We start from the raw sequence: 21,815 nt of genomic DNA on the forward strand, positions 1-21,815 counted from the left end.
TGGTGGCTTAAACACTTCTGTATCAGTGAATTGGACCAATGGTTGAAAGAAACCACATTTAATGAAATATTTCATTTTGGTACTCTGAAATGTAGTTGGTACGCCTACTCCATAGCATCTATTTTAAAGCTTTAGTGACTTTTAGTCAATTACATGGTCATAATACTTACTTTAGGGCACAGGTGTTTCACAAGCCTAAAAAAAAAAAAAAAAAAAAAAAAAAAAAAAATAAGTGTAGTTTTCTGTTCCATTTACTTGCGATCAACTACTGATCGCTCACATAATGCACAGGAAACTCAAATACCTCAAAAACACAGCTGTATGTTATGCTTGGACATGAAGTACCCTATCATAGCAAATGTCTTCTTCAGCAGAACTGAACCTTTAGACACTGCAAAACATGTCACAAAGGGCCCCATGAACACAACCAAGATCTGAACCTGCTAGCACCCCAAATGAAACTGAAGGCAAAAAAAAAAAAAAAAAAAGGTACTGCAGAGTTTGATCCTAGGTGCACGCTTTTCTTCTCACAGTCCAGACATTTTTGAAGACTCCCTGTAACAGTCCTGCTGTCCAAACATGTTATTGTAACATCTTTAGTGATAATTTTGCATTTGTTAAACATGTATGCAAAAATTTATTTCCAGTTGCTTCCTTAATCCTGAGGGATCAACACAACAGAAGGCTCTGCATGTGTGAGGTCCCCCTTTAACCAGGGACCTGGCACAAGACCAGAGGAAAAAAAAACAAATCTTTGAAATAGACCCCAAACACACAGACTGTTCAGCAATTTCAATAAAAGAAAAAAAAAATGCTGCGACTCACAACATGTAGTGGATTTGTTTGACATTTTTTATTGTGGCAATACAAATACAGTTTACTTTGACTTCTGGCTCTGTGCCTGTGCCTTGAGCACCTTGACAACGATCTTCTGCTCCTCAATCAGGAAGGCACGCTTGATCCTAATAATAAAAAACAAAGGAGATCAATTAACATAATGAATTAGCTGATCACAGCATACCTAACAAGTTTGTATTTTAGTGCTTTCAAATTAAAGTTTGATGCCTGTATCAATCTATTTTCTCAGTAACAAGCATCAGAAGATGAAGGGAAGTGCATCTTTTACCTGTCACGCACACACTTGGCGCACATGGATCCTCCGTAGGCCCTGCTAACGTGCTTCTTGGTCTTGGAGAGCCTCATCAAAACTTGAGGTCTAACAGCGCGAATCTGTAAGAACACAGATATGGATGTTGAGAACAATGGAGGAACAAGCAATTGCAGAGTGACACTTTCAGCAGCACAACCTAGAAAAAGCTGGGCTCAAGGCAGTTGAGCAATTTTATAAGCTCACTTTATAAAAGCACGCTGCCGTGCTTCCCTGGATTCAGACCTGCCTGCAGTGGATCACACAGTGCTGATGACACAAAGCTGTAGGGGTGAACTGGAGGAAGGTGGATTTATATATACTGCTCTACAAATGCTGGTCACTGCAGTGATGTTTTTAATATGACCATAGAAAGATCTCGTAGTTATCTGAAGAACAACCACAGCTAGCTTAAACACCAGCAAGTTTCTTGCATTGAGAAAACTCAAAGGTTTTATCAAAAGTGTACATTTAATGTACTCAAGAGTAGTGAGCAGCTTATCAAATGGTCAGACATTTAGTGGAAAATGTTCAGGCCTCTATTAAAACAATAACACCCCCCCCCCTTTAGAGTCGTTAGCGTAATCACCCAGGAACAACCCTAAAACAACCATGTTTCTATGTGTACACACACTTATTAATAATGTCCTTTCTCAACGTATTTGCACTTTCAAGTGTAAAAACTACTTATTAATACACTGAAATGTCCTTAATTCTCCTTATGAACCCACAACCACCAAAGCAAAGATGATGATGCACATATGTGCACTAAGAGGACCAGTTTGAAATCAAAGTTAACACTTTGAGGTATTTGTAACTTTTATAATAGCTGAATTAAAACCCATTTGAACTAAGGAACTTAAAAGAATTACAGAATAAAGTTTAACTGGGTGTCAAAACCCCGCATCCAGATCCCTCGAGCTGCCATACCACTCCAAGCTGTGGCGCCTGTGGGCTTTTCAACGTTAACCTACCTACAAACGATTTACTAAATTTGGCAGTTCTAACGAACACTTTGTTCCTGGCAGAGAGAGCGTGAGAACTAGCGCATTACCAACATGTTCTTTTATTTGCCTATTGAAAGAAATGACATATACCTGGTAACATTAGCTGAACCTGAAGTGGCATGTTGAGATCAACTGAACTTAAAAAAAACAAAACCCACTGGAAACACTGGCACCATTACAAACCTAAGGCACCGTCTATAACGTGGAATTGGCACAAGCCATTAGGCAGTGGTTACAGGGAGTAATAACGTAGTACTCAGGAATAAGCAAACAGCACCAAGTGAAAAGCTTCTGCTCCTGTGAAAGTTGATGTCATGTGCACACAAAATCAGGACATCTCTACTGGTGATTTCACAGCAACAGAAGAAAAGGCATTTGTGGTTGCAGGGAACTGCAGGATTTTCCAAGCTACCTTTCCAGTCCCCAATCCAATGCAGAATGCTTACTTCACCGGATTAATGTAAAAATGTACATTTACAAAAAAAGGAGGAACAAATATACGCTGATGCTTCAACAGCTTGCTGCACTATCGTCTTTACTATAAATCAACCTCATCTACACTTGGCAGTGAGGGATGCTAAGTATCCTAGTCCAGCGGTCTCCAACCTTTTTTGCGCCACGGACCGGTTTATGCCCGACAATATTTTCACAGACCGGCCTTTAAGGTGTTGCAGATAAATACAACAAAATAAAACTAGTACCGGTACCGAAAAAAATAAGATTTATTCATAACACATGTGAAAAGACCCAGGAAACCGATCAAAACGATAACAAAATAACGCTGAAAACCATACATTTCACACCTGAGCCTCATCTCTCGCGGCCCGGTACCAAACGACTCACGGACCGGTACTGGTCCGAGGCCCAGGGGTTGGGGACTGCTGTCCTAGTCTACAAGTTCTGAAACACAAATTTAAACACAGAGCACCTTCTTCAGGTTACAATGGATATACTTACTCCACGCAGTCTTCCTGGGCAGATGCCACATGCTGACTTGGGGGCCTTGCCGACCTTCTTAGTGTACAGGTACACAATACGATTACCAGGAGTCCGTGAGCTTCACAAAAGCAAAAAGAGGGTGGTTTAGTTTTCTTCAGAGGGACCATGCAAAACATCACAGGAGATGTGGTGTATCATAGTAGCTACTAGCCTATATACAACTACAGCTCCGTCCTGGCATTATGTATTCATAGTCAGGGTACCAGCTCTATATAGATAGACATGCAGTGAGCCAGGCATAGAAGCAAATACAACCGGAGAGAGTTTACTTACAGTCTGGTTTTGTTGGAGGCGGTGTTGTAGGACAACCTACGGCGGTAAGTCAGGCGCTGCACCATCTTGAAGCTGAAAACAAACAAAATTCAGTTAACTGTAGTACACACCGCTGCTATGCTAACCCTGCCCGCTAACAGAGTCCACTCCATTACTTTAATGTTGGCTAAGTAAACACTGACCGGACTTGTTAAACCGGCACTCTCGTTTAAGAGAAACATCGTCTGCAGCCAATTTATCCTTTAAACATGCATTTAAACGCTACTAAAAGCTAAAACACCTCCACCGGCTTGTGCTCAGTACTCAAGAGAACGGCCTTCTCATGTCACACAAAAACTATGTCGTTAAAATCCAGTAAGTCATGAAATAACCCGACAGTTCAGAGCAAAGAGCTCCCCTGAGTAGTATATTTACTTGAACTAGACCACATTAGTTTATTAAAACGTAGGATTACAGTCGATTTTAAACTCATTATGTTTCTGAGGAAAGCAGGGACCACCATACCTGCTGTCGCCGTAACCGGAAGAGGAAGGAGCCAGGCGGATGATGGGGGTTAAACGGCGTCCATGTGCGCTTTTCTGCCCCCTGCTGGTGGCTTGCTGTTACTACACATCAAGTATAATGTAATTATTGTGTCCTTTAAACGGCTTTATGTCTATAATTTGAAATGAACGTTTCCTCATGATGAGATTTTAAGAAAAGTAAAATCCGCTGATATAAAATTAGACAGTCTTTAATCATATTATACTTTAGTGCTGTTTTGCAGCCTTTCACATTTCTGCTCAACACTTTAAGGTGTTACTATGTCAATATGATTGGAAGCAATAAATGGGGGGGGGGGGGGGGGCTGCTCGCGTCTACTACTGGTTTACTTTCCACAGGCAGGAGACAACAGCCCATTTTCAAAGTAAATATTATGAGTGGTCCAAACAAAGCACAGGTGGAATTACATTGGATTACATGAAACTTTATTTATCCCTCGGGTGGGTTCCTCCGGGAAATTCAGAATTACTGCTGATGTCACAGTAACCTAATACAGTACAGTCATGAGACTGTAGGACCTCTCCTAACTTTTATTTAGCCAGGGTACTTAATTTTAAAGGAAATGCAATACACGCATTATCCAGTAGATGGTAGTAGACAGATGACAGATCATACGCAAAAACCGTGTTTTTGGGAATAGAAAATCTGTCCTTTGACATGCTCAGTCATCGTCTGAGAGAACAAAGTATTGCAAAAGGAAGTAATATAGACGGTGAGTGTATTAAGTCCAGTAAGGTTAAACAAAATACTTAAAAAAATTAAAAATATGTTTATTTTTCCATCATTTAAACTACAACCGAGGATCATGGAGGTGTTCGAGCAGACCCCAGCTGGGCTGGGATGACAAAGAAAAAAATTAGATTTATCATCACGTAATAATAATTAGAATAAATATTATTCTAATTATTATTATTTGTTTAATAAAGGTGAAAAAAATTATTAGTATTACAGTAAAAAGTCTGTGAGTTCGATGCCCAGACTGTCCGGTAATTATAAAATTATATACAATTTTAATTAATTCACAGAATTTTCTCTAATTTTTTATTGTGAATCCACTGTAAAATAAACAAACAAACAAATAGGAATTCTTCTGTCATATAATAGTTTATCTATCCCCTAAACACTTTTGTGTACTAGCAGTGGGAGGGAATCTTTTATCAATAGCAAAATCTTTAAAACTTACAGTTTTAAACATACAGTCAAAATATAAAATCTCTGCAATTCTTCACATTTTCCAAAGCTGCCCAGTTGGTCAAATTGGATTCTTTGCTGGGCCGATTCTGGTCAACCGGGCCTTATGTTTAACACCCCCTCTACAATGAAGATAAGTGTCCAAGCACGAAGCTCCCACCTTTTGGAGCATGGTAGTGGATATTGTTATTTTGGGGGATTCCTTCAATGTCTCACAGTCTGGGCAGCTTGAAACAATTCATTCAACGCCTGTTGAAGTCTGTGAGCCCTCGAGGTTAATCGACTAGAAGTAAACCTTTTACAGAGGAAAACAACTTGCAACTGAACAGTGATGAAAGATGTTGGGGTATCACTTCATACAGGAAGTTATTTCTATTTAATTATTACTAGTTTCTCAGGTCAAAGATTTGCTAACTTTTTCCACTGCACACTGTGTTTTTGTTGTTGACTGAAAAACAGTTTTTATGTTGTTGCCAGTCAGCACTTCCATAACATTAGATTACCTTCAGTGAAAGTCACTGTTTTCAAAGAGGAAAAAAGGTTTGGCTTGTCCAAATATGTCATAAAAAGTCAACATTTTCCACTAAGTGCACTTTCTTCATCACATCACCGTATAGCAAAGATGGTGATAAAACAAAAGTCCAGGTATTTGAACAACACACCTTACCTGCTGCACCTCTAAAGATGAGAGAAAGGACTCAAAATGGCTCCCTATCAAAAAGTTGGGCTTTGTCACAAGCAAGCCAAGCTTGCTTTGCCGCGCTCAGCCAACAGATGGAGAGCTTGGCAATCTTTTACACGAAACATTTGGCAAAGGCAAAGTTCAGCGACAACACTCTGAAGAGTGTGCTGGTATCTTACGAGTCCATTTTAAGGGCATTGAACTGTCTAGTTTGGTGCTTAACTTAGACCTTGTGCCAAGTTTAGCAGTATTTCGTACTGTCTTTGAAGGTGAATGAGTTTAAATATTTTCTGCCTTTCTTTACAATAAAAATGACAGCCTATACAATTCAATGATGCTTAAAGTGAAATTTTTGAAAAGGGTAAGTTAAGGGAGAAAATCACCTTCAGTTCCTTTACCTGTGTATTTTGTGAAGGTTGGGAAACTGTCTAATTTGCTCTAAGATTTCTGTGTGATTAATAAGAATAGCCTCTCACACTGCTATTGTTCTAAAACCTCTTACTGCTGGTGACCTCTGAAGGTCGAAGCATGTTCCTCCTGATCTGTTAAGGGACCGACTTGATTAAGTCCAGATGTGACGTGACCTGGGATTAACCCATTCTTCGGTCTTCTACAAAGGATGCCAAGGAGATTTGCACCAACACCAAGGGACACCAAGGCTCACGCACACTTGTCCAAATAATTAGTAACATCTGCAGCTGGCACTCTGTCTTAACTTCGCCAAAAGTAATTATTCCAAAACATTAGAAATGTAGGTGTTGATCCAGCAAAACATCAACCGATTCCTCACAATCTGAGAGGATGTGACTTCTCTGTATTTTAAAGACCCCCCGACCCCCCTCCGTCAGTCTTGACTTGTCAAAAATGAACCATATCACCTTAAGTGCACTTGATTACGCAACCCTCTCCGACCCCCCCTCTCCACATCTCCTTGGGCCGTCTGTGTAATCTGCTGAGATTTAAACCTGCTGCTCCTGTTTAATAAATCCACTGCGATTAAAATAGGATTACAGCTCTGCTTTCGCCTTCCTAATGACATCGGCGCATGAAACATTTTTTGACTTTTTTTCCCCTCACTTGTCTGGTTTTTACCCCGTCTCGTTCACCCACACCTCCTGCTCGTCGAAACCAGACAGACAGCACTGATGTATCCCCCCCCCCCGCCCCACCCCACCCAAAATAAACTCACTGCCGCCCAGCAGGTCAGTCCATCTGTGGGGCTGTTGACATAAGGATTAACCTTATAATGCAGCACGCACCCTGTATCAATGCCGTGCCCCTTCACACCACGCTTCTCAATAGCAGATAACAGCCAAAGAATATTTGCTGCACTGTCAGGTTGTTATTTACTCAAACCCGGCACTCATCAAACATCCATGGATAAAAAAAAAGCCATGAAATATTGAAAGGCATGTTGCACCACCAAAGGTCACAAGGACACCCCGCACGTGCTGTCCCTCCTGCTTTTAGAAATGTGACATGAGGGATGAAGAGAGCAAATCGATATGATTTTTTTTCTTGCTTGTTCTGCTTTAGCATTGCCCCGCCATTATTAAATACAGTAAGGTCACAAAAGGCAAAGATTGATTGGATTTGCTTCAGGTGACTTCATGACCCCAGCACAGAAATCCATTCATGATAGTATTTCTTACTTTAATGCACAATGTAGCTTTAAATCAAGCCCGAGTGTTAATGTGCGGGGCTTTTTGAAGTTTCCTCTGAACCTTTAGGGTAATGACATAAAAGGCACACGTAGGAAATTCAGCTTTTTGAAGCATCTCTGTCACTTTCCAGACTATCTTGACCATAACACACTCTGGAGGACACACTAGTTAAATTCAAAGTACTGAACAATTATATAAAAATATAGTTAAGATTAACCAGGTCAAAAATACAAAACCGCCGTTTCACTGTGGTTCAGGTCATGTTTTGTTTTTAATTTAAAAGAGTTTCAGTTTTATAATTAAAAGTTGCACGCAGCAGGGTGGTCTGGCTCTCTTCCCCAGTATACCTCTGTCCTGTCTTCCTCAGCCCAAACTGGTCACAGTAGATGGCTGCCACTTCCTGGTTCTGCTGAAGGTTTCTTCCTGTGAAAAAGGTGTTTTTCCTTCCCACTGTTGCCAAGTGCTTGCTCCTAAGGGTTTGTTTGATTGTTGGGGTTTTCTCTATTATTTTTACCCTACAATACAAAGTGCTTTGAGATGACTGTTATTTTGTTTGGGTACTATATAAATAAAATTGAATTGAAAGCACCATGTCCAGTGACTTTTAAGGTCAGGAAGCTGACTTCTTTAGGTTTCATTGAAATGTTTCAGCAATACTGGGAGGATTGCACGTGTTTCGATTCCCTCAGAATAAACTTTAATGAGTTTTGCTTTACGGTCTCAAAAATTTGAACAGATTTCAGTTTGCTCAGTATTGTGGTTTATTTCCAAATAGCTCATAATCGACACTCATAAAAATGCAGAAAGTGCTGACTGCAATTTGACTCAATGTAAATTTACAGGGGATTTTTCAACACAAGTACAATGTAAAACATTAAAGTTATTGGAATCTGGTCAAATGACATTTACTTGATTGGTATACATTCAATTATACCAGTCATATTTTCCTTAATGAATAATTATTTGGATAAATCAACCTTCTGATTTCATATATTTCAGTTGCACTTTACTTAAGACTATTGCTTTATACTTATGAGGGCAAAGAAAGTTTTGTTTGAGTGCAGTGACACACACAACTTCAGCGGTACTAGCAAACATCAGCACGTTAATGATGTAACACCTTCACCCCATCCTAGTACAACGAGTAGTTTAAAAAAATAAATAAACAAAAGAAAATACAGAAATCAAAAATTACAAACCAGTTTGAAAAGTTTTGGACTAACGTGCGCTAACATATACCATGAAAGCAGGGTTTCACTTTCACAGTGTGTGCTTGCATCTAATCAGCCCAGCACCCGGCGATCAAACCTGCTTGTGGATTATCGTTTCGTTAATCCCTTTTGCACTACTTCTGCTAAAATGAATCCCCCCCCCCCCCCTCATTTTAAGACAAATTGGTCCCGCCCACATTATCTTGGAACAATCTTGGTTTTATGCTGAGCTTTGAATATATTTATGCTGCCATTTTTGCCACTTCCTGAGCATCTCATTTCCACCTTTTCCTAAGGAGCAGGTGGTCTGTTCAAGCCTCTTTGTAGAGACTTGTGGTTGTGATGGGTGGGGTTATTAATTTGGGGCTTTCGACATCTAATCCAGAGAAAGTCTTTTAGAAAAAGCTTATCTTGAGACTCCAATTTCACTTCTTTCCTCAGCTATAAGAGCAAAAAGCTTGTTTTAATAGCTCTAACTCAGTACTTTGCTTTAGTCAGTTGTACTTCCCTCTTCACCAGAAAAAACTTGCTTGGTTATCATCACCCTATCTATCCGCCCCACCGTGCCCCAATGCCCACAAATCCTTACAACAATGTGGGACACAAAGGCTTGGATTTAGCTGTCAGGCCAAAGTGAGGGTAGGTTGGGTGGGCCTGGTGTGGAGGGGAGGGGTCATTTGTTTTTGTCACAGTACCTATTTCAGACATATCAAAACAACTGCCACCATCACCCTTCCTCTGTACCGCAACCCAAATGACCCGTGACCAGTCATCACTTTTATCCTCGACACGGAGCCAGATTGTGAGCGCTCGGTGCTGGGGGTGTAGAAGAGAGGCTTGCGTGTGTGCTGTGGGACTATTGTTGAAAAAGAGCTGACAGCTTGGATGGGATCTCATCTGATAGGCATAAATATGGACGAATTGAAAAACACGCTTACAGACAATATGGTTGTGTTGGAGACAACCCTGAAGAAGTCAAAAACATTTAAAAAGCCTGTTCTGAGTTGTATGATCTAGTAACCAGGCACATACTTGTCCGTCCAGATCTGTAGTCAGTTTGCAGCCATGATCTCACACTGGCTCAATTATAGCTTAAGTAGAGCCCGACTGATACTGAATTTTGGTTGGGCGAGTTTTTAAAACTAAAGATATCCAATATGTCTGTATTTCAGACAATGTTCACATTCATACTGTATAAATGCAATATGTAATATTTATCACTGTTTAACTTTCCAATAATGGTGCTAATTTCACTTATAACTTGCACCATCGTGTGTCTACCTGTGATGCTGCTCTACTGCATGTGCAGCAGGACTGCAAGTGTGAATGAAATAGGCTCATGTTTTCCCACCAGTGTTCCCAAATTAAAGTGTGGCCAAATCGAACAGAGAAGTGTGTTTTTCAAGAGACTGCAGGACAAAGTCATTTAGACCTTTGACCACCAAATTCTGATCACTTAATTTGCAAAAACCAAGTCAGTGCTTCTTCAGCAAATGTAAGATATTTCCTGAGACATTTCATGCATGTCTATCCATGAGAGAGAAAACAACATGTTTCTGTCCAGTCCAGGATGTGCTGCTGGTGTGGAAGCATGAAAATGGCTCAGCTATTGGCCATTTGGTGTCATTAAATCAATACTTAGATCAGGTTTCTTGATTTACTTTCACACCTACCTGGACCCAGGCTATAGGGGGAACTCCACAGGTTTTTGCATTATTAATAAATTTGTAGATTTACAAAACAACCAGTACAAGAGCTGCTCACTTCGCAAATAAATCCCTTACCAAAAACCATAATGGTTACTGGTCACAAAAGATCATGCTATCAATAATGTGATGTAAGTTAAATCTCTCTGCCTCTGTGTTTCCTGTTAGGTAACAAGAAACAGCCACAGGGTACAAGAGAGGTTAGCAGAGGGGGAAATCAATGAGGTCAGTGAATTGTGATTTGTCATACAGCACCAGACCATTAGTGTCACACATACTTTGTCACACTGCATAAAGATTATTTGTCTGTGTCAGTCCAACAGGAATTGTCCCACAGGCTACTAAGTAGCTGGGGACTTATTTGACATGAGGGGGAATCATGGCTACCCCGTGTACTACTGCAGGGTTTTGTGAGATGAAGAGGTGGCATGGGCTGACATATTAAAAAATGAACAAATTGGAATATGACGCTCATCCATCCATTCATTCATTTTCAGCTATTTATCTGGGTCTGGCCTGCAGAGCAGCAGTCTGAGGAGATGTCTAGACTTCCCTCTCCCAGGCCACCTTCTCCAGCTCATCCGCTTGTCTGTGGGGACACCAAAGGAGACTGGTATAGGCAGCAGAGAAACATGTTCCACCCAGCATGTCCTGGGTCTCATCCAAGTCTCCTCCCAGCTGGGGATACCTGAAACATCTCACCTAGAAGGCATCCAGGAGCCATCCTAATCAGATGCCTGAAGCACCTCAACTGGCTCCTTTCAGTGTAGAGGGGTACATACTCTACTTGCCACTCTCCAATAAAGCTCATGTGATCTTTAAAGTTTATAAAAAATGACCATATTAGATTTAAAGTTGGCCACTGTCGTCTTTCAGGTCTTGCAATCATTCGCCTCTCGATCACTGGAAGTCGTCTGTGAAGGTTCTCAGTCATCCAGGTCATCGTACTCTAAGGAGCTTGGAAAGAAAAGCGTCTGGACTTCATTAAGTTGCTTGAAGACGTTTCACCTCTCATCCGAGAAGCTTCTTCAGTTCTAGGGTCAAATGGTGGAGAGTCCCAGATTTAAACCCTGTGGGAGTTTCCCCCCGAAGAGGGACAAAGGACCCCCTTATGATCCTCTACCTAATCACATGAGCCAAGGCGTGAAAACGGGTGTAGGTCACAATCAGCCAAGGTTTCAGGTGAGCTAAATCTGCTATACTCAGTTTCTGTTTGCATTGCCTCCAGGTGGGCTGGAAACATTACAACAGACAGAGACAAGTCCCAAAAGACACAAAAGAAACATTTCCTATTTAAAGAATGTGAAATTATTTTTCTTTTATAAAGGTAGTTAAACGTGATGATTGAAAGAGGTGTTAAGGTAACTGGCTTAAGTGTGCAGATTAATCCATAATATATTGTTCAACTCTTTGCCAAGTAAATGTGAAGGGGAAAATGAATTAGTGAAACTGCAGGAAGTAGACAATTGCTGATATGGGATTTTTAAGACTGATATCGATTTTTGGTGATTTGAAAATTTGAAACATTCGCCATTTTTTCTCCTCTTAGACACATGATACATTAACAGGTTTCCCTAAAAAAAAATTGCTAAATGTAATTATTTAAGTGGATAACTCTTTTACCTTTTCTCCGACTGCTGGGATGAGCTGGTTGTTTGTGTTTTGTCCTGTGGCCAACAGAAGAAAGCGCCCTCTAGCGGACAAAATATGCAATATCAAAACTCATGAAGGGTGTTTCTTCCCTGTCATCTATCCAGTGCCCCCCCCCACACACACACACACACCCCACCACCAATAAAAAATAATATAGCTAATCAAGTAGCTAATCTGGGGGCTGATGTATTGATCGCGCTCTACCAGGAAGTAAATGCACATTATTACAAATCAGTCCAGTAAATAATCATGCGGTAAAGTTTAAACATACAAGCAAAAGAAAGAAAACAGAACAGCTGCGTTTTACTCTTGTTTTCTACATCTTGAGGTAAGCCAAGCTAAGCTGCTGGGGCAGAGCCTCTTCCACGATGAACAGAAAGATGTGACAGCGGACCTGAATGATCTCATTAAACACTTGGCAAGAAACCAAACCTTCCCAAAACCGAGCAGAGGTGTAATTTGGGGGCGGGGGGGTTTAAAAAAAGAGAGGCTGAATTCTATCTGGAGCATGCTCTTTAAAATGAGCGGTGCTGCATCGCTTGGCTCCAGGGTTATCTTTAAGAAATGGATCCATCACGCGCATGTAACCTTGAGGTGACCCCAGCCATGCACACAAATTTTCTAAGCTGAGGCATATCCACCTGTTCCGCCATCGGGGGAGGGGGATCAGTGGAAATACTGCCTTTGCTGTGTAACCACGGCAACTCCTCCCTCAAAATGAAACATCACCAACGCCCCCACTGCGTGATCAGCGGAGGGACGGATGCGCTGTCTGCCGCTTACCTGGCTTTAATAATAAACCGCCAGGTTCACGTGGTCAGCCCTGCCCAGCACAATATTCTGCCACTTTAGAGAGGTCGTTTCGACTGGGAGATTTTTTTCTCTCTTTGTCATCCCAGACGGCAGAGATGCTGCTGCTGCTCTGAGGGAGAGAGGTGAGCGCATTCTTCACCTCCCCAACACTCACCCCACCCCTCAATCTAAAGCTCCTCCTCTGTCGCTGGAGAGCTCAGACCGGTCACACTTTGCTCAATGAGAGCAAGAGGGCAACGGAGACGATTTCCTAATTTCAACCTGCTGCAACTGCTGCTGTGCCGTGCGGCTGTTTTCTCGCCTCTTTCAAAGGTAAGGACGCGGTCTGCAGCCTGTCCACGCGTCATGCTCCGCGGCAGGGAACTTAACGTTCGTGAGGGTGATGCTTAGAGCTGTTTCTGATGTGGTGATACCCCTGAAAGGGCGAATGCATTAATGAAGGGCAGACGGGGGGAAAGAGTTGTCAGTGGGGCTGGTATGTCAGACCATCCGTGCAGCATCAGTGAAAAGTCAAATAGGACACGGCGTGCGTGTTTTGATGTGCTTCCGCTTGCGCAGCGTCGTCGGAGGCTACATGTTTACAATCTTGGACTGCAGCCCTGTGGTGTCCGTAAACCGTCGGCCTTTTGCGTTGATATTGTCCCAGGAAATAGATAAATACATTTAAAAACTCATTATGATTTTTGTTGAACAGCTGGATAAAATCAGAATTGAAAGGGTTCGATCAGGATCAGCTGCAATCAATCTGTCAGTGAGATAAGTTTTCTCTCTGCTCGCATATCTTGTGGTTTGAATTGGTTTACTTGGAAACGTGGAGTGCTGTTGATTCAGAAATACACTCGGTAGTAGGGGGGCTCATGGTGTTCCGCTGTGAGGCCAAAAATGACAAAGTCATGGTGGATTTGCGTGCAAATGTTCAGACTTCAGATCATGTGAATTCTGCATGTATTTTTCCTTAATATGCGTCTTTGTTTAACTGCTTGCCTCCATCCTCTCAGATGGAAACAGTTCAAAACAGTGTCCGTGTCATATGTATTAAAAATGCTTTAAGCAGTGTAAGCCGCACGTGCATGGCTCTAATTCTTGGATCTTGTTTGCTACATGTCTCCTTATAGCCTGATGTTTTTTGGGGAGTGGGTTTATAGTGGAGTCTTCCACAGTGACACTGATTTACTGGTTGTTTAATGTTAGTGTGTTTAGTTTGACTATGATAGAATGATTACAAATTATTAATTTATCTTAGATTTTTAGGACCACTAATAACCAACCAAATAAACCTTGTGTAAAATATCAAAATCACCTCTTCAATTTCCCTCACTCGGTATTCATTTTTTTTTCTTCCTTGTTCTGTCCATCAGAGGCGAATATGACGACATCATTTGGCAAACCAGACCCTGGGAAACACCTACTGTCAATTCAGTTAGTTTGAAACCAAACACGACATGATGCGTTGTCTCCGGTGAAACTTGCTCCGCCACTCTCCCCTCTTCTGCGCACCTATTGAGAGAGAGGACACCAAAAGCTGCATAGACATGGGGTCAGATCAACCCTGCATGGATTCTCCAGAGCCAAGACCCATATTGGGTCCTGCCTGTAAGCAGCTGGGCCGTCGGTGTCTGAGGAAAAAGTTCAGGCCCACACGAATCTTGGGGTTGGCCTTCAGTCTGGTGGCCTTAAGTGCTGTCTCCTACAGTGCCTTTGCCTGGAACTCAGGAGGTGTCAGCGAGCCAGTGCTCCCCCAGGAGAGTCTCCATCAGTCGGCCCCACACAGGACCCTACTTTTTACCCAACACCAGAGAGACCCCAACGTGTCAGCTGACATGCCAATAGCCATGAAATCTACAGCAGATAGCAACGACAGCCAGGGGGAGTACCCACCAGACATTTTTACCCTCTCCCAGAGGCGCCAAGGAGCAGTGGTCCTCCACATGTTTGGCATGATCTACATGTTCATCGCGTTAGCCATCGTGTGCGACGAGTTCTTTGTCCCGGCGCTGACAGTCATCACAGAAAAGCTGACCATTTCCGATGACGTTGCGGGCGCCACCTTCATGGCTGCGGGAGGATCAGCTCCAGAACTCTTCACCTCCGTCATTGGCGTTTTCATCTCGCACAGCAATGTGGGCATCGGGACCATCGTGGGCTCGGCCGTCTTCAACATCCTCTTTGTCATTGGGATGTGCGCCATCTTCTCCAAGGAGATCCTCAACTTGACGTGGTGGCCGCTCTTCCGTGACGTATCCTTCTATATCCTGGATCTGATCTTGCTCATCATCTTCTTCCTGGATAACGTCATCTCCATGTGGGAAAGTATCACGCTGCTCACGGGCTACGCCGCCTATGTGATCTTCATGAAGTTCAACAGCAATGTCGAAGGATTTGTCAAAGATTGCATGAACAAGAACCAAGTGGTAGAAGTAGAGGTACAACCCAAGGTGAGTTGAAATGATAGTTTCAAACAATAAAGAAGTTAAAGTAGGTGTGCAGACGTTAGTTTTAGTATTTTTGGCTGCTAGAAATGACCTCGGATGTCTCCTCTGGTATGGGCACATTCATCCCTTTCAGTCATTCCACGCAGCTTTAGATGCTACTCTAATAAAGTCAGACTTGCTCTGATAACCCAAACCTAAATTGTCTGTGGAGACATGCTTTAAAATGATATGTATCTAACGCCTTTCTCTCAAATAGAAACATTGTCTCCTCACTTATCTCTTAGATCTTCCAGGATGTGACTGGTGATGCCAAACATATGCTTTACTGTCTTCCATCGCACACGCTCATTATTTCAAAAATAATCAAAACTCTGTGGGCGTTGAGGATGGAGCACTTTCAACTGCTAAACTGATTGTACATCAGTATGATTCACTCGTCGCTGCTGTGCAGGGCTGGCATACTGTATTCCACTGTGGGATTAATAAAACAGAATCAAATGTGTAATTCTGGGTTAAGCTCTACAAATTGTTTCCCAGTCTGACAACCAAATGCTTTGGAAAATCTCAGGAGCGATTTTCTTTCTTTCTTTCTTTCTTTCTTTCTTTCTTTCTTTCTTTCTTTCTTTCTTTCTTTCTTTCTTTCTTTCTTTCTTTCTTTCTTTCTTTCTTTTTTTTCTCCTGCAGTTAAAGATTTCTCACATAAAAAACCAAACTGTCACGTGAAGCGCACAAACGCACGCAGCTTGATGAGGTAAACCACGCCAAGTAAATGGCTTCAGAATTGGCACGGCAACCCTGTGCGAGTGTCTTCACATTTACTCTTAAGTGGAATTCTTTTTTTTTTTCTTTTCCTTCCTCGCTTGAAGGCTTAAACATCAAATACTTCCCGGATAAAAACAGTCAAAATCGCTGTGTTGCTTCATTTCACTTTCACCCCCCCCACCAATGACACTTGAGGGCAAAAGACACCGCACTGCAATTTGATACTTGTGTAGAGATTATCCGGATGAATTTAGATTTCTTTGTGACATGAGATGGAAATGAAATTTGGAGAAGGATGCATTGTAAAGCTTTCACTAAATCGGGATTTATTCTAAGTACATAAGTGATATTTAAACAGCAGGTTACACAATGCTGAGGGAAAAACTCGAAGTCGGTAGCACCTGTCTGCTGTTCAAAAACTTAAACACTTAAATAAACTGATCTGTTCTTTTCTTTTTTTGTTTAAATTCACCCACTTCATGTAAGCAGTTACCTTTTGCACCTGTGTGCTGTTTAAGCTGTATTGTTTTCATATAATGCACAAGAAAAAAAACTGCACTTGCCAAGTGCCAGAAAAAGAGTCAGTTGACCTTGAATTGCAATGGATTCTGGGAACTTTGGCTCAGAGAAGCTTGCGCGTGTGTTGTGTCTGTCGTTAAAGCAACTTCTAACAGAGGGGAGAAAAAAATGGGAGCAAGACAGATGATTCGATTAAAACCCTTCATCATCTCAGCATTCCTTACAACAAACTGAGCTTTTTCCTCTCTCTTATATTGAGGACAGCGATACGACGCTGCAAGTCTCAGCATCCGCCCTTATGAAGGAAGCAAAATGTGTGAAAAATGCCAATATTATTATTATTAAATAATTACTTATATAGGCTGTCTGTTGACCTCTTTTTGTTTTGCAGTCTGGGTCGACAGGGTTAATAGAACTGCAAAGGCACAAATATTATTAGAACATAATCATCTAAACACCCTTGTTTAATCAAGCTTTGACACTTTCGGGACGTGTGTATTTCAAGGCACGAGTGTTATTTTGAGAATTAATTGATACGAGCAGGCGCGCGTGTGTATGTGTGTATGCTCAAGTTCATACGTGAGCGATGGATGGTACGATGAGTCATAAAAATGTTAGGCAAGATAAAACTGAGTCTTATTTTTGCTTTTTTTGTGATGAACTGAGTAGCCCTTAAATCTGTTCATTGTTGTGGATGTGTTCAAAGGTGTTCCTAATCCTCCATACAGCGGTGCGGTGCAGTCTTGCAATGGAAGGGACGCTGGGCTGTATAGTTATGTCCCATGTCCTTGAGTAAAACACATGGTTTAACAAAGGGGGGGCTTCCCTGAGATTATTTGGTTCTTTAAGAGATTGGGGTGTCACTTTTGTGTTACTGTTAAACAGGAGAGAAATGTTGTGCTGTGATATGTGAGGGTTGCTTGGTAAGATAATTGGCAGCTAGCCGTTTAATCCTGCATGTATGCCGTAAGTGCTATGAAATATTAGATCCTGAGTTTGACGTGAACCCCCAGCTTGGTGTTCTGCATTTAGAAGTCATCCGTGAGTTTTGTACCATCTGTGACTGCTACCTTTCATCACATTACATAACTGCTTGTACCACGTTCTTGCTCTTTTTTTTTTTTTTTCTTTTTTTTTTTTCTGTCACAAAGGGTTTCTTTTGTGTGTCTTGTTTATTCTGCTCCCAGTAACATAAAAATAGATGACTTTGTTTCTCGTATTTTCACAGAAAGTAATGCTTTAGCTTCCAGGCAGAAAGTTAACCGGTGAGAGCTTTGTTGGCTTTTCGATCACTGGACAAATCAGAGGTGTCAAACTTTTTTTCTCCTTTCTTCTTTTTTATTTAATCCCGTGGGCCTAGATTGAACATTTTTAGTATGACAATAAGAGAACTGCCACAGCCACGCACAGGCTACTGAAAGTTATATGCGTACAGTTGTTTTATCATCAGTTTGTGCAATTTTCTATAATCTCTTAATCCAATTTGCACAACTATGAATGGTCAGCACTTACCCCGACCTGGACATGCAGTAAAATAGGAGAGCAGCACCTTTGAATTTTAACAAGTTCAAGGCTTCACGTTGTTTGGGGAGTGAAAACATATGAAGGGTTTCACACTCCTTCCAGCAGGCTAATCTTGGCTGCACTTGAAGTTTAGTTCAATCTTATTTACCAGGCAATGAATGAATTACTTGGAGGTGGAAAATAAACTCTGCTAGCACAAGTGAATGGATGCATTCACTCCCAAAATATGAATCTTAAAGAATGTTTTCAAGTTTATGTGACTACTAGCAGAACATTAGCATTTAGCATTAACGTTCTTTGGGTAACATCAGACTAGTTAGGTGCAACTGATATGATAAGTTATGGCAGTTTGACATAGCATGCTCATCCTTTAAGTTTATATTGCTAACATAGCTGTAATTTTAGCTCCTGCTTTCTCTCCATCATTGCACAAGAGACAGCACCAGCTAAATTTACAGCTAAGCTTACAGTACTGCATGTCGCTAACTTTGCTAAGTTTTCAAAGTAGCCTGGAAAGCTAATGGGTGCTAATGCTAAGGAAGCTCAGTTTATTTTAGTGATCCCTTTCAAATATATCTGGTGTTATAAAAGGCAATGCTTAAACAATTTATTGGAATAAGTGATGTAAAAGCTTAGTAACACACATTGTAAGACCACATGTCCACAACTTTGAAACAAGCAGATATTGGAAGGAAGCATTTACCTTTTCATTTCCTGATGGTAGCTAGTACTTCTGTTTACCTAGTGAGTAATTAGCTGTTGCTTAATCTCACAATAAGTACACTTGCCCACAGAGTTGGGTTGCTACCTTAAGGCCATATTAACTTCTGTGGTATAATCCTTACCTGCTGTTAATGAGTTTTATTCTTCTTATTTCTGTTTAATATTACAGAGTGTCTTTGGGGTTTAGATGGTAGAGATGACACTAAAGTTGAACGTTATTTACTGCTATTATTGTTGTTATTGTTGAAATTTTGCAGTAAGGATTTCAAAATAGATAATAAGAAATATTTAATTTCTTCATATGGGATGAATCTTAACCAGTATCTCTCCAGGCTTTCTGAAGTGTCTTTCAAAGTCTTTATTCAGATTTTAGCTCATTTTCAGTCCAGTCCTTCTACCTGGCAGTTTTCAGAAGAATGTTTTTTAAGACAACATTAATACTTACACTGACCTATGAATCATGGCAGCATACGTGGCAGGACTAAAAAGATATGTACAGCAGATTAACAATAGCGGAAATTCATGTGCTTAGGAAAAATATCCGGCAAGGACCTGACAAATTTGTTGGGGCTGTTATCCCAGTTGAAAAGTAGCATCAGATTTTGACCCATTAGGCAATATCACCTGGAAAGCATTTGATTAGAAATATCGTAATTTTTCAGCATAGCATCGATCCTAAACACACTGCCACTGCAGTAGAAGCATACCTCAATTGGAAAAACACAAAGTGGAAAGTGTAAGTCATGGATTGGCCTCCCCATAGCCTGGACCTCAGCCTTATTGAAGCAGTGTTGGATCATCTTGACAGAGAAAAGATTAAAAGGCAGCCAACACCCAAAAAATTGCTTTAAAATGTCCTTTAAGAAAGAGAACTATTCCTTATTCCTTATTCTTAAAGAAATAATGTGTAAGCTTTCCTTAGAGTTCAGGTTGTGTTGGAAAAATAAAGGTTGTCTCTAGAGATAATGCTCATGAGAGTTGTATAAATTTTGTTTTTGCCTTACGGAAAAATGTGTATTCTCTAACCAGTTCCAAATGGAGTTTGACTCGTGGTATCCTTTAAATTTATAGAAATGATTATTTTGAAATACTGATTTCATAGTGTCAGTTCTCTGTCTCTAAAAGTATTGCAGAATATGTGTTTGCTTTCAGTATATGTTGTGTGCCACTGTTGTTTTGACATGTGCTGTATGCCTTAAGCTAAACTTCTCAGGATGGTGATGAAAGGTGACTTCAGCGTTGTGCATATCTGCGCCCTTAGCTATGATGGTTTGTGGGTCAAAGATGGGCCACTTTACTGTAACACTGCTGTTAACTTTCATCTGTTTTCTTATAGTGAATCTACTTAATGTGGTCCTGAATTAAGTGACTTTATGTGACAGAGTCAACTCAAGCCTGTGTACAGTTTGATTGCAAAATGCTGGGTCACTTAGTATGTGCACTGGGGCCAAAGGAGGCCACCCAGTGCTTGATTAATTTTCCACCCCATCTAAATGCTTGTCACCCACACATCCAGTAAATCCTTAATGGGCAGACTGTACAGACACAGTTCGAGGTCGCAGTAGAAATAGTAGGTCTGTCTTTAGCCTCACAAGCTTGGATCGTCATGCCACTGCAAGATAGATAAGTGCTGCTCTTAACTTTGGCTATTTTTTACTGCAAAAACAGCAGATACGTGTGTAGTAGAGTTGGATTGGCATGCTGATGGTGTCCCACCACAGCAATCATTTGTCCAACAGCCCAGTAAGCCAAGCCAATCAATGCTGGCATCCTAACCACACTATAAAAAAGTAACTATTTAAAGAACCTAATCTGGCTGAACACGGACCAAAAAGGGTCTTTTGTCATCTGGAGGCCATCATCCTGACTGCCTCCTCTGGATCACCTTGCCTGGCTAACCCAGGCCTATTGCTATCACATTATCCTGTGACCTCTCACATTGTTTCAGCTGATGAACTGAAAGGCTGCTTTTGAAAATATTGGCTCAGGCAGATCCGATTACCCGACACTTTGCGCATGATGGTTTTATGAAAGACACGGCATTTCTGGATGAATGTGGTGAAGTCACGTTAAAGAAATTAAATGGTTAATGTCCTTGTACAGTGTACTGCATCATGCTATTCCACTAAACACAACAGCAGAGATCGTGAAATGAGAGATAAGTAACAGAAGGCTGTCAACAATCAAGCACAATAAAAAGTGTCACAGCAGAATTGAGATACTCGACCAGACCCTGCAGACTGGAGTCAAAGTCAGAATCTGCATTCGACCGTACTATTAGATTCCTGCTATCATCAGTGTCAGATGAGCCGGTGTGTATCGATGCAGTTGTTGCTACTGCTGAGATGGAAGGTGCGACCTCTGATGCATTACCAAGCTATAAATAGCGTCACGGAGGCAAGATCTTCCATCAGGACGTGCTTCAAAAGATCGGTTACAAAGCATGTTCTGTGCAGAGAGCAGACTGCTTTCCTCCCCGTGGATTTGGACATTCGGGCACCAGTGCTGCACATGCCGATGACGCTCTGCGCCTTCAGTATATTCACACATGAAAACCAGTTGTTGCATGGCTGCTTGCTGTGCTGCTTTTCTTCCCACACCGCACTGCGAGAACTCTTTGCCTCGTATTACGCATCCGTGGGATTATCTACCGTCATGACGGGCTGCACACTCCTTTTTAGCAAAGTCCAGATGGACACTGCTGAGCATAAATTATAAACTACATCTGTTTCATATTGCTATTTTAGGCTCGAAAGGATAATAAAAGTGAGTTGCCAGGCTAATTTCTGGGAAATCCTCTTGAAATGCGCATTTTAATTAGAGTGTGTTTTGTGCAAAAACGCAGGAAACATTAACCCCACTTTCCAGTGTACAGCGAGATTCTAGAGGATTGGGCGTCTCATCTCTGTCCTTCGGCTGCACGGTGGTGTACTTCTTTGAAAGTAGTGAGATTTATGGTTTTATCC

At 41.4% G+C, this 21,815-nt stretch overlaps 2 protein-coding genes across 5 annotated transcripts in view; one reads left to right on the forward strand and one right to left on the reverse strand.

The window, feature by feature from the left end:
* Window positions 1-831: 831 nt before the first annotated feature.
* Window positions 832-4,001, reverse strand: rpl34 (ribosomal protein L34). The gene is made up of 5 exons (XM_080873547.1): window positions 3,931-4,001; window positions 3,427-3,498; window positions 3,112-3,211; window positions 1,127-1,230; window positions 832-962 (listed from the first exon to the last, which is right to left on the reverse strand). Exons 2-5 carry the CDS (start codon window positions 3,489-3,491, stop codon window positions 878-880), a joined length of 354 nt encoding a protein of 117 aa, XP_080729673.1. The 5' UTR covers window positions 3,492-3,498; window positions 3,931-4,001; the 3' UTR covers window positions 832-877.
* A 9,064-nt stretch (window positions 4,002-13,065) lies between these two features.
* LOC308390792 (sodium/potassium/calcium exchanger 2-like) overlaps window positions 13,066-21,815 on the forward strand; it is a 49,160-nt gene continuing 40,410 nt past the window's right edge. For 2 of the 4 annotated variants that reach the window (XM_080873075.1, XM_080873076.1), the window contains exons 1-2: window positions 13,066-13,201; window positions 14,248-15,324. In XM_080873075.1, the coding sequence (XP_080729201.1) occupies window positions 14,422-15,324 (903 nt within the window). In that variant the 5' untranslated portion in view covers window positions 13,066-13,201; window positions 14,248-14,421. The remainder of the gene's footprint in view (window positions 13,202-14,247; window positions 15,325-21,815) is intronic. The other 2 variants (XM_080873077.1, XM_080873078.1) reach the window with 1 other exon arrangement.

The sequence above is a fragment of the Rhamphochromis sp. 'chilingali' genome (genome assembly GCF_963969265.1).
Source record: "Rhamphochromis sp. 'chilingali' genome assembly, chromosome: 1".
NCBI classification, from domain to species: domain Eukaryota; kingdom Metazoa; phylum Chordata; class Actinopteri; order Cichliformes; family Cichlidae; genus Rhamphochromis; species Rhamphochromis sp. 'chilingali'.

What these genes read in the sequence shown, in the direction of transcription:
- rpl34 (XM_080873547.1), bottom strand. Translation starts at nt 3,491, where the DNA reads ATGGTGCAGCGCCTGACTTACCGCCGTAGGTTGTCCTACAACACCGCC. An exon ending in GCCTCCAACAAAACCAGACT is followed by an intron (nt 3,212 to 3,426) that starts GTAAGTAAACTC and finishes GCTTTTGTGAAG; the next exon opens with CTCACGGACTCCTGGTAATC. An exon ending in GCCCAGGAAGACTGCGTGGA is followed by an intron (nt 1,231 to 3,111) that starts GTAAGTATATCC and finishes GTGTTCTTACAG; the next exon opens with ATTCGCGCTGTTAGACCTCA.